Source organism: Acipenser ruthenus, chromosome 26 (genome assembly GCF_902713425.1).
Source record: "Acipenser ruthenus chromosome 26, fAciRut3.2 maternal haplotype, whole genome shotgun sequence".
NCBI classification, from domain to species: domain Eukaryota; kingdom Metazoa; phylum Chordata; class Actinopteri; order Acipenseriformes; family Acipenseridae; genus Acipenser; species Acipenser ruthenus.
The window spans coordinates 22476103-22491475 of NC_081214.1; the positions used below are offsets into that span (position 1 = coordinate 22476103).

Below are 15373 nucleotides of genomic sequence, written 5' to 3' on the forward strand. Positions count from 1 at the left end.
AACAGTAATGGATCAGTGTCATATTAATTACACATAATTAAAAGCAGGGTTCTTTATTTTACATCCCCATTCACTCACCTGCAAGCTACTTTCAATCATTTTAGAAGAGGTTGTCTCCTGGTTAATGCATTATGTTGTTTTAGCTCTAGTGTTTGGGAGCTGCATTCTGTATATGTGGTCTAGTAGTGCTTATAATCTTACAGCTCTCAATTCTAACTCTAGGTCTTCAGTATATAGAAATTGATAAAAGGAAATGTAGTTATTTTTTCCCTTGGCACTGAAATTACCTTCATAAAGAGTTCTTTGTGTGAATCTGCATGGCGGCACCAGTGTGGAGTGAAAAATCCCAAACCGCAGTTTAACCCATCTGTGATTTTTACTATCAAATTATTTCACAAGAATATCATGATGTGGCAATGCTTTGTGTTGAGCCATGCTTCCGCATTACAGTACATTACAATAGCATTTCTAAATTGAGCAATACGATGCTGGGAATTTGTCAACCATGTGCAGGCAGTGGCGTAACTTTATTATTTATTTATTTAGCAGAGGCCTTTATCCAAGGTGACTTACAGAGACTAGGGTGTGTGAACTATGCATCAGCTGCAGAGTCACTTACAACAACATCTCACCACAAAGACGAAGCACAAGGAGGTTAAGTGACTTGCTCAGGGCCACACAATAAGTCAGTGGCTGAAGTGGGATTTGAACCAGGGTCCTCCTGGTTACAAGCCCTTTTCTTTAACCACTGGACCACACAGCCTCCTATAAGTGGGTGAGTTTGTTTTATGAAAAAAAAAAGAAACCTTGTTCCTCTTCAGTAACAGTGCAGCACACAGTACATAGAAATGTCAGTTTAGGACCATTTCTACTGTTCAAAATATTTTATTTACATTAGTGACCTTCTGTGGTTTAGTATTATAGCAATATAACATACCCTACAAAACAGCAGTGCTAATCCCATTGACTCACATTGAATGAGCTGTTACTTGTGTTCTAAATCTCCATAACAGAGTGTGTTTCGTATTGACCGATGATGACACATGTAATAGTACAGGTCAGCAGTCAGTAAGTTCAATGCGATCCTCAGAGACTCAGCCCGGTCTGTGTTTGGACTCCTCCTCGGGAGTGAGCTTCTCTTCAGCGCCCCTCTGGTCAGTCAGCAGGCTCTCCTCCAGTTCGGGGCTCAGGGGCTGCAGCGGAGTTCGGCTGGGATGGAACTCGTTGCTGGGAACTGATAGGTGAAATAGTGCCAGTCAGGTTAAATGCTATTGGCCCTGGTTTGCATGAGATCAGAAATAAAAATGCTTGGAAGTTGAGATTTTATCTGCAGGTAAATGTGTTGATTTAAAAACAAGAAAAGCTGTCCTTCCTTCACCATTACTATTGCGTACCAATCAATGATAATTAACATGTGCAGTGTGTTTTAAAAGCCGATTGGAAGCACATTGTCCTCTCACGCTGGGTGCTGGAATTTTTATCGCTGTACCGAGGCTGTGAACTGACAATGAAAGTACGTTTTAAGGGAATTCCCTGTATAAGTATGGGCACACCCTGGTTGATCTATACAATGAGACCACTGTAGACTTGGTGTTACATTTTAATAATCCCCAAGTGGTTATTTTGCCTCTATTCCACCTTGCTCAGGCTTGCTCAAAGAGGTCAGATATGGGGGTGACTCCATTAAACATGCAAAAATATCCACAAATGCAGAAGCAGCAATGAACGATGATTAAGAACAGAACAGACATCCTGGGATAAAAAGTACATTCAAAATAAAACATTATGCAAATTCAGAAAAAAATCCTGACATAAAACAAACAGAACAAACTTGTCTTCCAGTTTTTTTTTTAAACACTCTCTTCCTTGTCAGGTAAGATACAGACTGAGAAAAACCCAGGTTCATGATTGGCAAGCAAGTTGGTAAAAAGTGCAGCAGAATGAATAGTGAAAGCACACCGAAACCCTGCCATTGTGCTGCTCAATAAAGCAAGGGAAACAGTCATAACGTCTGCTTGCGAGCAGTCCCGAGCACGGACACATGCCACAGTGTTTTCAGCAGCACAGCAATACAAATAAGTGATCTCAATTCTGTACAAACCACTGATACATTACAGAGCATCCTTTACTCATTTCATTTGTATTTTTATTTATATCAAAATAAAGTTTTTTGCAATTCACAAACTGCTTCAAGACTAAAGCTTTTCATCTCAAACATTAACAAAAAGAACACACTTCAAATAGCAGCTCATCCACACTACTGGCTACACTTTACCTACACCTTGTTTTTACCAATGCATGTACTTACAATACAAATGACATGATCAGGAAAAGAACTTTGTAAATGCATGTTCCATCCTCACAATCACAGAGCTGTGCCCATGAAGTACATGCTAGTCAGAGCTGCTTGTAGTTGATGTAGCTGTATTTTGAAGTGCACCCAATAAAGAATTGTAAGACTATGTTTGCTTGTCTTACCCCTGAGGAAGGTTTGCCTGGGGGCCTCAGTGATGGGGCTGGCGGTGCTGCACAGGGGAGTGGAACAGGAGCTCTTCAGACTGGGCAGGATGGTGGAGCAGGTGTCAGAGTCCCGGATGGCTCGCCCGTGCTGGTACGCAGAGGGAGACTTGGAGGGTGTGCATCCCATCCTGCCTGTCGCACAGCCCGGGATGCAGAGGAGTGCTGGCTGCTGAGAGCTGGCAGCGTGTTCAGCCTGATCTGACTGCCTCTTTAGTGAAGGGAGGGGTTGAGCTCAGTATGCAACACACAGTGATACTGCTTCTGTTCAGGTTCTAGCCCTCAGCTTCTTTCATACATCAGCTAAACCTTTTATGTTTTAAAAATAGCTGAAACGGGTAGTTTTGGACACATAGTAAATATATATTTCATTGAAATACATTTCCATTGCTTTATATGGGGAACAAATGGTATTCTCATATGAAGCTATCATGCATTCGTGTTTTCCGTATGTCCCCATATAAAGGTGAGGTCACCATGTGTGACATTGCTTATATATGTTACATAAATATAATGCAATGTGCATATATCAACATAAAGACTAAAATGTGTGACAGCTGCTTATAGAATAACCTTTTGAAATAAGAAAAAGAAATCCTGATTGTCTGATTACCAAGGTCTGGTCAGGTCATGTGTTTTCCATACCCCCTTTGAGTCCTGGGTCCACAAATGGACATATGTGGTAAATATATCAAATGACTGGTGTGCTGAAATAAAGATTCTTCCAGTAGAAAAAGTGTGCAATCCTAGCATGTTAGAGGAAAGGGAAAACATCTTTATTTCCCTATGGAGTGTACCTTGGAAATCCACCTCAGAACGCTGTGTCACAGTGTTCTTAGAACATTCATCTGTGAGTCACTGTGCAAGGAAGCATACTCATGATGAAAGTGCCATGCTTTAAGTGAATATCAGTCACATGACAGCATAACTGTTTACAAGAGCCTTGGTGTCTAGCATACTTTACTATCTCCTACATCATCTTTCTACAAAAAAATTAATTTATTTCCAAATAAAAAAAACAGCTTTTTATCAGTGTTGAGATTTCTGGTATTGTAGAGTCCAAAGCTCTTAATTAAAGGTGCAATCAGGGTAAATTACTGACGGAAACCTCACAATAATATCAGAGAAGGATTGCGTTTCTCGAGAACTCTTATAGCTGTCTTTGCCTAGGAAAACCTTTACAAATTGTCGTTGTGGGGCTTAGGTGTGGTTTGATAAGTGTGTACAGTATCTTTGTAACAACCAAACTCCTGTAACAATTGCTGTAATTTAACAAGATCTTGTGTAACTTACAAACCACCTCGCCTTGCTAAAAGGGGCATTATTTTACCGGAAGAGAAAATGCATTTTTTGTGCCTCAATGACTCAGCAGGAACCGCCTACAAAAGGGTGCATGAGAGAGCTGCAGAGACATTGAGCCGTGTGTATCTGACCTTGTGTGTACGTGTCAGTGACTTGAGGCTTTGACAGCAGCGATGGCCAGGTGGACTGGAACAGCACTGCTTTGTGTGACTCTCCTGCAGGGATTGAGAATGACCACCACCCTCCCCAACGGAGCCCCTCTCTCAGCATGTGAGGACATGATGCCTCAACACTCTGGGGTCGTGCCACAGCCTGGCCCGGCGCCCTACACCATCCAAGTCAGTAACAGCTCCTATGAGACCGGGGTGCCAGTCACAGGTAAGCAATCCCAGAGGCCAGGGCTAGGATTTCCTTCCCTTGATGCATTGCATCCAACACGCTGGGCATTTAGCATTCAAGCCAGCCACAGTGCGTTTCCCTTCATATTTGCTGGAAACCTTTTTATCTTTTGTAAGATCTGTGCAGTGTAATAGCAGCAGTGTTGAGTAGTGGTTAGGGCTCTGGACTCATGACTGGAGGGTTGTGGGTTCAATCCCAGATTGGGGACACTGCTGCTGTACCCTTGAGCAAGGTACTTTACCTAGATTGCTCGAGTAAAAACCCAGTTGTATAAATGGGTAATTGTATGTGTAAAAAAATAAATAATAATAATGTAATTGTATGTAAAAATAATGTGATATCTTGTAACAATTGTAAGTTGCCCTGGATAAGGGTGTCTGCTAAGAACTAAATAATAGGTTTTTAGTTCTTGTTGCTATGCTTCTGTTTTTCTCCTCCACTTCTTTAGTCTTCTCTTGATGTTTGGGAGCTTTCCAGCCCATGAAGCTCTCTGCTCTCTTTCCACAGTTCTGGACAGACAAATTCATGCAACCCTATGCAACTGATCTCTTATTGATTTCTTAAGGGCCAAACGTGTGTCAATTATAATTGAATGCAGAATATAAAATGAGTATACTAGAACATAGTCCCGCATAAAAGTGAAACTGAACGCAGCAGGGATTCAAGGAAATGCATGCACATGGATTAGGGAGTGGTTAACATGTAGAAAACAGAGAGTACTGATTAGAGGAGAAACCTCAAAATGGAGTAAGGTAACCAGTGGTGTATAGGCTAAAATAATTGAATCTGTTCAGTCTTGAACAAAGAAGACTATGCGGTGATCTGATTCAAGCATTCAAAATCCTAAAAGGTATAGACAATGTCGACACAGGGGACTTTTTTGACCTGAAAAAAGAAACCAGGACCAGGGGTCACAAATGGAGATTAGATAAAGGGGCATTCAGAACAGAAAATAGGAGGCACTTTTTTACACAGAGAATTGTGAGGGTCTGGAACCAACTCCCCAGTAATGTTGTTGACGCTGACACCCTGGGATCCTTCAAGAAGCTGCTTGATGAGATTCTGGGATCAATAAGCTACTAACAACCAAACGAGCAAGACGGGCTGAATGGGCTCCTCTCGTTTGCAAACTTTCTTATGTTCTTATGTTCTTAACATATGACGGGTGCTTCTGTTACTGGCATCTCAATGCGTAATAATTGATAACAAAAATTTAAGCCCGCTTATAGAACACATAAATTCCCTAAACTATTTAATCGTCAGTAGCAAAAAATAAACAATTCTGAAATACAAAAATCTGACAATGCGGAGTAAATGGCTTTGAGAATCTAGCCCATAGTCTTGAAGCTTCTCCATGAAAGATGCGTTATAATATATAATACATTCATTCCCACTGCGTTGTGCAATTGTGCTCCAGACTTTAATATGCATGAAGGGTCACTTATCCCAAAGTATCAATGATTTCATAAGTATCATCATCCGATTGCCCTTGAATAGGTAACAATAACATTTTAACTACAGTTTAAAGAGGATCACGTTTCTAGGCACACCGTTGCCAAGCAGGTTTTGGGTTCAGACCAATTACTGCGTACAGCAAGATGAAAGAGATGGAAACAATAGCATAAAAGAGATCGCCACAAACCAGTGACGAAGACTGGACCCTCGATATTATTATTCAGGTAAACAGTAAACACTTCAACAAGAAATACGCCTTTAGGGTGCAGATCTGCACCGTACCTTCGTGTAACTACAGCTCACAAAACTGATTTCATGTTAGCTGCAGTTCCAGGAGCCCAGTTAAACCTTACCATATCATTCTAGAACTACTCACTTCCATCATTACATTAAAAAAAACCATGACGTGCTTCCATCGATCCACTAACGCGTTCCAACCACGGGACGATCAGTTCTGAGGCGTCATATTTACACCTGACCTGACGTAACACTAGGGGGCAGTGTGGGACCATTATCAAGGGGATGCTTTGCTCATGAGCATCACTCGAAGCGTGACCTGGTGTTTAAAAGGCATGCCCTTTCCTCTTCTTGAATAATGGGAAAAACGGATTCTCTGCGGCACTGCTAGCGCTGTGACGCTCTCCTAACCCTGTGAATGGTTCTTACAGTTCGGATCCTGGGTCCAGATTACAGAGGGCTGCTGCTGAAGGCTGTCGTGCCAGGCAGCACCAGTGCTCTGGGTTCGTGGCAGGACCCCCCTGAAAACACCAGGTTCTTACAGGTAGGTCTTCACAACCCTTGCTGTTTCTATCAAAACTGCACGTGTATACAACGTATAGACGCGCACAACGGCTAAACGTACGGAGTGATTGTGTTCGCTGAAATCACTTTTCATATTTAACCACTTCAGATAAGCAGCGCTCATATAAAAGCGCATGAGCACGCGTGCAGTTACTCAGAAGCAGTAGCCAAAAGTTTCTGTTTCAAGCAGCATTACATCGTCTTTATGTCCAGTGTTTTACTCAGCTGAGACAACACGCGTGTAATAATTATTCCTGTTGGTTGTGTTGCAGTGTTCGGGAAACCGGCAAGGTGCAATCACTCACGCAAACACTAACCTCAAGAACAAGGAGACAGTGTACGAGTGGATCCCGCCCTCCGGTAAAAGCAGCATCCAGTTCATGTAAGTGTTTCACATTTCCGATTAGGATTTCCACTATGTTGAAAACATTGAAAATGATTTTATATCATTTTATAAAAGTACCAGAAACAAAGTTCATGGTTCTACATACGGTTTTGTAGAACACGCAAAACTAACACGCAAAACTGCAGATTTTCTAGCATGTGATCTAACATACACTGTAACTTTTGTTAATGTTAATTCATATTTCATACATACATACATATGCCTGCTAAAAATGATGCCAGTTTCTGTAAAAAGTATTTGTTCAATTGAAGATGCTATTATATTTTTACAGGGCTACTGTGGCAGAAAACCGCGAGCGTTACTGGCTGAATGTGAAATCCGAAATGTTGTCAGGTGAGAAAGCAGACTTTTCTGACGGTAAAGATGCTCTTTCAGAACAACAAAAAAAAGCACTTTCTTAAAAAGTTGTCTGCATTCTGATTGAAGTGCTTTCACGGGTTTCCGTTGCATAACGTTATTTCTCAATTTGAAATACAGAATCATATTAAGTGGTCCTAACAAAACTTGTTTTAAATTCCAAATCAGGGTCTGTTGCTGCGACTGGGGCAGGTTTGCTGGTGCTTCTGTCCAGTCTGCTACTGGCTCTGCTGTATTCCAGATAGACAGCAGCTCCTGTTGTGCAGCCTAACTGGTCCTGGATACAATCGGAATTGAAGCCCCCTGGTTATTGCCAGCCCAGTTCTTCTTGTTGGCGTGTTTATAGCAGCACTTACATGGTTTGCATTTCCTTGCTGAATTAAAAATACTAAACAACCTACAGATTGTGTAATTGCTGGTTTGTAGAATGCAAGGCATGCTGAATAAAAAAAGAAGTACATTTGAAAACTATTGGTTATTTTTTGCATCCCATTTCTTGTTCACACACACACACAGAGGACTGGATTAATATAATACACTATCAGGGGAGGAAACGTTGTTCTGCAGCTTGTTACAGACAATCCAAACCTTTATGTTGACGAGTGCCAAATTTAAGTAAAAAAAAAAAGCAACATTATTTAAGATTTAATACTGTTATCCATACGCCCTGCATACGCCAATCAGCGTTTCAGGAAATGCCAAAAAAAAAAAAAAAACGTTGTTTAACTTCTGAGACGAAGTTCTGGAAAGGAACACAAGCACCTCAGATCAAACTGTGTTCACACATTATATACGTTTATTAATGTACAGCGTGGGTCATCAAGATCAAATTCAACAGCAAGACCACATGCCGAGCAGCAACCCCACGGCTCTTCAGTCAATGTTTTCCAGTCCCTGTTGATGAAATAAGAAACACAGATGTAAGTGTGGAGACGGGTGTACATCGCTGTCTCTCCATGACAGGAAATGCAGAAGGGTGACACAACTCGCTGTTACTTGTCTCCATCACGATTGTAACCCCGTGAAATGAATGAATATTTAATGCACTCTATTTAGATATAACCATACACCAACGTGCATTTCATGCCCACTTGAGGTCTAACCTTTGATTTGTGATGCACACCATGCCCCGATATTCTCTTATCTCTCTCCATCAGGTACCACTGGTAGGGATACCGGGCGACTCTCTTCTCCTGCACACGGAGAAAAAAAAGAAGCTGTACTGTCATTGTAAAATAACAAAAGGAAGAGGATTTCATCGATGTGTCAAAAAAAAAATCTAAAAGAACGTCAACAGGAGCGGCTCATTGGGTACATTTGTGACCATACAAATTTTAGACCATAGTGTTTCTGTTTGCTTTCGAGTTCAGGAAGCGAGTCCAGCTACCTAAATGAAGCAGCCCGGTACAGCTTAGCACCCTGCAGATTATGCAAGACGCGATATTTGCATTACTTTCCAGTACTGTTGTGCTGTCGAGAGAGATTCGAGAGACCGCTATCTTACAGCATGTAGACTGATATTTACTGTATTTACAGTATTGCACCGTGCACCCTGCTCCTGCGTCATGTGTCTGTGTGTAACCTGCAGTCCTATCCTCGCCTTGTTCAGATGAAAACACTTACCTTGCCCCCGTTTGTGAACTTGTGAATCTGAGCCGTGGCGACACCAGGGATGACCATACAGACTGTCATGATGGCAAGACCTGGCAGGATTTCATACCACATGGTCTGGTCGTGTGTTTTAAAATAATAATAATAATAATATTAAGGACTGACGTCACGTAATCGTGTTTCTACCCGGGCTCTCCTCTGTGCATATCCTGGGGGTCACCCTCTCCTCACACTCTTCTGACAGAGAAATCGGTACTTCCTGTACAAAACGAGACAGGAAAAACAAAAACGGTTCTAATAAAACAGCAGCGCCACCTACTGAAGTAGAAACGGGAGTTCATCTAACACCGTATGTAGTTTCAAAAATTAGATTGCACATATTCTTTACTGTTATATTTCCTTCCAGTTGCAATAAATGTGTCTAGTTTTTTTTCCATTGATATTCTGTAACGCAAACTAGATGACAAGTGTATGTAATCAAAGCCATCTATATTAGTGAACATGCACTGTCTGCGTACAGCAAGCACTGCTTATCAACAGCAATATTAAAAAAAACGGATTTGCTGATCAATACTGGAAGTGGGCTCTCTCTCTCTCTCTCTCTCTCTCTCTCTCTCTCTCTCTCTCTCTCTCTCTCTCTCTCTCTCTCTCTCTCTCTATATATATATATATATATATATTAATAATAACACATTAAAAATGTAAGAGGGCAGTGTAAGAAACTATAAAAATGTAATAAAAAGCTTTTAAATTTTATACTACGACGACTACTACTACTACTACTACTACTACTACTAATAATAATAATAATAATAATAATAATAATAATAATAATAATAATAATAATCAAAGAAGTGATTAAAGTTTGTAACAAGGATGATAAATAACCGTGTTTATTTGACTGCCGTAACAAAGTTAAGCATAATATCAAAATACAGTACGATTGTACAATTAAGCAGAGTCGATACCAAGAAATCTCGCGAGACCTTAACCCCACGTCGCTGGACTAACCAATCAGAGAGAGGTGCCGCTCACAACACAAATCCTCCCAAACAGAAAGTTCGTGCGCCGCTGCGTGGGGTCGGTGCTGTTTGAATATCACACGAAAACCCACAGCAATCAGAAATAAAGAGGATCATGAAAGAGGATAAAGAGAACGCCAGGCCGAGGGAGAAGACAGTGGACACGAACTATGACGAGAACGAAAAGTGCGAGAAGCCCAGTAAAGAGAAGAAAGAGATCATGACGAAGGTAGATAGCAGCCATAGCGACAAGTGGGAAGGGCTGACACAGGCCTGAGCTCAGCTGTGACTGACCGGAGCAAATATACAGAGCATCTCTCAACTGAATAAGGAATATCGAGAATGCACAAGAAGGCGGTGTTACTGTAAATTAAATGCAAACTATTCTGCCATTTTCTTTCTTTAAATATGAAGAAATGATATGCCCTCATGCCGCGGGGAAACTTGCGTCTCTCGTGTTGTCTTTGTCGATTTGAACCACAGGTAGCATTTCTTACTTTATGCAAAAACTCACTTTGATTAGTACTTTTTACCCCTGCCCAAGCTACAGTTGAAATAAGAATAAACTGTCGACTGTCGATGATCGTTAATATCTACAGTATCTGTGTGTACTGTGTGTTTTTCTCAAGTTATAAAAGTACTGTAGACTGCAGCTGTTTTGCCACAGTCAGCGATGGGGTAACACACAGGCTCCTATATGTAAACCATTTCAGAGTTGGGTTGAGGCTAAGAGAAATTACTGCTGTTTTATTTTATATTTGTATTTTTTAAATAGATTTGCTAATCATTTTCAGGTAAAGTGACTTTAATGAATGTTAAGTGTTCAGAGTGACGTTGCCCCATCTGTAATCACCGTGGTTGAGTGATCCGGTGTTTTTCCGTTTGGTTATTATCGAGTAAATGTGACTTTTCTTTTGACTGGCAGATTGTTATCCGTCGCCTTCCTCCCAGTTTGACGAAGGAGCAGCTGGAGGAGCAGCTCGAGCCCCTCCCCGAGGTGGATTATGTTGAGTTTTTTGCCAATGATACAAGGTGAACATCCCATTACAAATACTGTGTAAAGAATACATAGTGATGCAAACCATTCCTGGCGGCAAGTTAAAGGTTAAAATGTGACTACTTCAGAGAAAACTTTCTTTAGTTCGCTTCTAATTCACATAGTTTGAATGGACCTGCTCACTGATGTGTAAAGAGTCGGCTTGCAGTATGCATTGCTATTGTGGAAGCATACTGTGTGTTAACAGACTGCCGATGAACAGGTACCAGTTATTAAACTACAGGAAGAGTTAAGAACAGTTTGAGTTCAAGGTTAAAAACAGATCAATGTTACAAAAGTCAATTTTATTACTTTCTTTAATCGAAGCCTGGGGCTCTGTTATAGTCATGCTGTACTGTTTAGCTGAGTCAATTACTATAGTTTTATCTGGATACACCATTGACTCCAGGCCACTCATTTAAAGGAGATTACTACCTCAATGATAAATAGGTTTAGTTAGGCACTATGGATCACTAATTATAAACTCTATTGAATTCTTAGACTTTAGCTAGATCAGGCCCAATTCAAAGACACTTGGGATGCTAACACTGTTGTTTTTCTCTCTCCACAGCTTGTATCCACATCTGTTTTCCAGGGCCTATATCAATTTCAAAAACCAAGAAGACATTGTTTTGTTTAGAGATCGATTTGATGGCTATGTATTCATTGATAACAGAGGTACAGTCATTTTAGTATTTGAGATTCTAATGTGTTGTTGATATTTCAGTAGAGATCTCTAATAATCTCATTGTGGCTCTTTTCTCTCGTAATTATTGATTTGATCACAACAGGCCAGGAGTACCCGGCTGTTGTGGAGTTTGCCCCTTTTCAGAAAATTGCCAAAAAGAAGAGCAAGAAAAAGGATGCCAAAGCTGGAACGATTGAAGAAGGTGGGGTACTTGGAGGCTTATTTTCTCAATCTGATCTCCTGTATAAAGTGATTCACTCATGACACGCAGGGTGATTTTTCTATTTTCTTTCTTTAAATACCCTTCCTTTTTTTTCAGACCCAGATTATAAGAAGTTCTTGGACATCTACAATGGAGATGAAGAAAAGTTAACTTCTACTCCTGAAACTCTCCTTGAAGAAATAGAGGCCAAAACCAAGGAACTAGAAGGTGAGTTCACTCTGGAAAAAACAAACACAGTCCCTGTAAAATGGTGAGACTTTCTGCCAGCTGACTTTGTGTTTAGGTCACACTGTTTGATTGGTTTACACACATTTAACAACCTTATTTCTGTTTTCACAGCTGCAAAGAAAACTACTCCACTTTTGGACTTTCTGAAAAACAAACAGGTAAATATATATTTGAATGTGGTTCTAATAAAACATAAGCCTATATACGTACCTGGGTATTTTTATTGTATAATCCAAGTAAAGATACAAAACTCAAATATGCCCAAGAATCATAATATATATAATCTATAAACCACATTGTATGTACTAGTTAATATTGTGTCCATTCACTACTCGATAACATTGCCTCACTGCTTCCCCCTGTGGATTTTGTTCTTGCTTCAGAGAATAAGGGAGGAGAAGCGAGAGGAGAGGAGGAGGAGGGAGCTGGAAAGGAAGAGGCTTCGGGACGAGGATCGCAGGAAATGGAGGGAGGAGGACCGGAGGAAACGCAAAGAGACTGAAAAGCACAGAAAAGGAGGCGAGAAATCGAAAGAAGAGCCAAAAATGAAGGTACAGTCCAGGTAGCACCTGTGTGTTACTGCTGTCTTCTATTCACCCTGCTTAACATAGCTTTTTAGTTTCTGTTGACCACTTAAAAGTCATTATCTTTGTTTCTCGCAGGGAGAACAGCTAGGAAACATGTTCAGTTTCCAAGTGTAATAATGTTAACAGATCTTAATATAAAAATAGTTTGCTGGAAACTAATTTAACTTCTCTTATTGACAGCCCACTTGTTATTGAAAGAGAAATTAAATGTCTAATTATTTTATTTTATTGTATATGTGAGTGTAAATGAAACTCATGCTTTCCCCTCATAGCTCCTGAGGAAGCCAGAAAAAGGAGATGATCTTGACTCGGACAAAGTTAAAGAGAAACCAAAGAAAGTGGAAAAGGAGAGGATAAAGGATGACAAGCCCTCCACAGGGGTTGGGGGTGAGCTGAAGAAACGTCAGGAGAGTGCACACTGGGATGAAAAAGGAAGGAAGTGAGTGTGGAGTGCTTGCATTATGGTTTTGTAAAGATGGTGCCGGTGACTCCATCTGAGATATCTGTGTGTTTCATTGTGTGCCTTCTGCTCTTGGTGCAGAATGGTCAGTTTGTTTTTAAATGAAGACGATAAGCCTGCAGCTAGCTACAATCCAGGTTCCTGCAGGGTGCTTACTCTTAGTTAGTAAGGACACACAGAAAACCTTTGTTCCACAAACTGTGCTGAATGAGCAAGTTACAATTGGTCATTTTCTGGAGAGGTGTTTATTTTAATACTGGTTTTACTTGTATATTGTTTTGGTCACTGCAGGACAGAAGAGGAAAGCCGAAAGGATTATAGAGACAGAGACTTTGAGCGAGACAGAGAAAGGGACCGGGACAGAGAGAGGGAGAAGGAAAGAGAGAGGCGTCAGAGAGAGAAGGAACGGATGAGGCGCCAGGACGAGGAGCGACGCCGGAGGAGGGATCGACACGACCCTGAAAACACGTACAGGAGGCGAGATGAGGAAGTAAAGAAAGAGAAAGACCGCGTGTGGGAGAAGAAGAAAAGCGACAGCGCCGCGGACTCCACATCCAACCCAGACAAGCCTGAAAGATCAGCCAAGGAGGAGAAGAAGGATGGGCCCAGCAAGAGGGACCGTTTGAGAAACAAGGTAAGTAAGGGCTTACCTCGACTCAGAACGTTTTCTACAATCGTAGTACTGCTGTACAGACTGCTGACTCCTCTGCATGGTTCTTGTACTGCAGGATCGGCCGGCCATACAGCTGTACCAGCCTGGAGCACGAAACCGTGGCCGTGTACCTGCCAGTGCAGAGTTTCCGGGTGAAGAGCAGACCCCTGAAGGGGAAACCAAGAGCCCTCAAGAGAAAGGAGAAGAATGACAGCAGAGATGAGGAGGGAGGTTCCCTGTCATCAAGGCAGCCTGGCAACAGAGCATGTGCTGCAGCAGTGCCTGCCATCATCTGCTCCTTACTTCCTTCCAGTATTTGGGGGGGGGGAGACAGACCGTGTTGTTTGAGTAAACCAGGGAAGCCTCCCTGTCAAAATGCTGAACTGCCGGGGCAGTATGAGAAGCCAAAGCATGCAGGGACCAAGCGAACCTGAAGTGACCTTAATGAGGCACAGAGCTGGATATATAGATACAACAGTGCGGTTTTTATTTGAGAAAGCAAAACATGCTTTGCATCCTTTATTGGTTTGTAAGAACACAGACCCCTCGTAGGATACTGTAAGAATAAAGCTTCCTACACCTGCCTAGTTTGTTCTCACCTTTAGTTGCATTTTTCTTAGTCTACACTTACTAGGCTTTGCATTTAGTGTTTGATCAGTACCTGAAACTACTTATGTTCAGGATAAGCCTGGCTGATGCAACTTCTCTACCTGTGGCCTTACACATTTCCATATCTCTTAAAGAGTGTAGTTTTTCCCATCACAAGACTTTTTAAAGCAAAACTGGAAAATATCAATAGGGTGGTTTCTGAATTCCTTCATACATACATTTAAATCCATTCCTCAATCCAAGCGTGTTCATTTTTATACAGTGAAGCTTTTGAAGGTCAGAAGAGTGGTGTATACTGTACACATTATTTTTGCAGTGCTGAATACACAAGTGTACAGTTGTTTAATATGAAAGGAGTTCTCATGGTGACCAATACACCATCAATTCTTTTTTAGTGCCCTGCATAACGCATCTCCTCAAACTCCATCTGCAGCATGACGCTGGATTTATCAACACTTATTTACAGTTTAGAAGGTGGAAATAATTCATTTAATCCTGGAATGTAATGTTTTGTTATTTCCCACATACGTGCTTGAGCTCTGTGTGTACAACTGTAAGTCTTGTTTAAGCTGTTTTAATAAAACTGTTCAGCAAACAAGTTTGGCTTCCTGTAGATTGTGAAAAGTAAGTTGTGTTCATTTCTTCTGTAAGCAGGCAATAAAAATTAAAACATTATAAAGGTTTGCTCTGGAGTGAAAGACCTCTATTTGGATTTGAATATTGCTCAACAACACAGGTGAGCTTGTGCTCTTAACAAAATCACAGGGGAGCGTGTCTTCTTGAGAGGGGTAGAGGGTATTGAGAGTTGCAGAGTTGTAAAGCACCTGCCAGTGTCATTGCACCCACCACTCACATAGATGACAATATCTTAGTCTATGAGCGTATTATTTGGTATCCCCTGGCAGTGGGACTCCTGGAAATGTCAAACTTGCACAGTATTCCTACCTGTACCCCATTATCACACACAAAGGGTTTGATTGATATCGGGTGCCAGTGTTAGCATGACCAGGAGAACTTTGT

The 15373-nt window shown here is 41.2% G+C and overlaps 3 protein-coding genes across 4 annotated transcripts; 2 read left to right on the forward strand and 1 right to left on the reverse strand.

Annotated features, from left to right (window-relative positions):
* Positions 1-3922: 3922 nt before the first annotated feature.
* On the forward strand, positions 3923-7708 carry LOC117963301 (putative defense protein 1). Its single transcript, XM_059001441.1, has 5 exons — positions 3923-4197; positions 6342-6454; positions 6747-6856; positions 7152-7213; positions 7406-7708. Exons 1-5 carry the CDS (start codon positions 3993-3995, stop codon positions 7480-7482), a joined length of 567 nt encoding a protein of 188 aa, XP_058857424.1. The 5' UTR covers positions 3923-3992; the 3' UTR covers positions 7483-7708.
* A 303-nt stretch (positions 7709-8011) lies between these two features.
* On the reverse strand, positions 8012-9111 carry LOC117412640 (NADH dehydrogenase [ubiquinone] 1 alpha subcomplex subunit 1-like). Its single transcript, XM_034021164.3, has 3 exons — positions 8861-9111; positions 8341-8430; positions 8012-8131 (listed from the first exon to the last, which is right to left on the reverse strand). The coding sequence occupies exons 1-3, from the start codon at positions 8960-8962 to the stop codon at positions 8111-8113; spliced, it is 213 nt and encodes a 70-aa protein (XP_033877055.1). The 5' UTR covers positions 8963-9111; the 3' UTR covers positions 8012-8110.
* A 749-nt stretch (positions 9112-9860) lies between these two features.
* LOC117411975 (regulator of nonsense transcripts 3B-like) lies at positions 9861-14951 on the forward strand. 2 transcript variants are annotated; one of them, XM_034019876.3, is made up of 10 exons: positions 9861-10099; positions 10796-10902; positions 11478-11584; positions 11698-11796; positions 11914-12024; positions 12157-12203; positions 12429-12596; positions 12905-13071; positions 13384-13726; positions 13821-14951. In XM_034019876.3, the coding sequence occupies exons 1-10, from the start codon at positions 9986-9988 to the stop codon at positions 13953-13955; spliced, it is 1398 nt and encodes a 465-aa protein (XP_033875767.3). In that variant the 5' UTR covers positions 9861-9985; the 3' UTR covers positions 13956-14951. The 2 variants fall into 2 exon arrangements, with proteins under 2 accessions (XP_033875767.3, XP_058857507.1); XM_059001524.1 differs by lacking the exon at positions 9861-10099 and adding an exon at positions 10127-10353.
* The last annotated feature ends 422 nt before the right edge of the window (positions 14952-15373 follow it).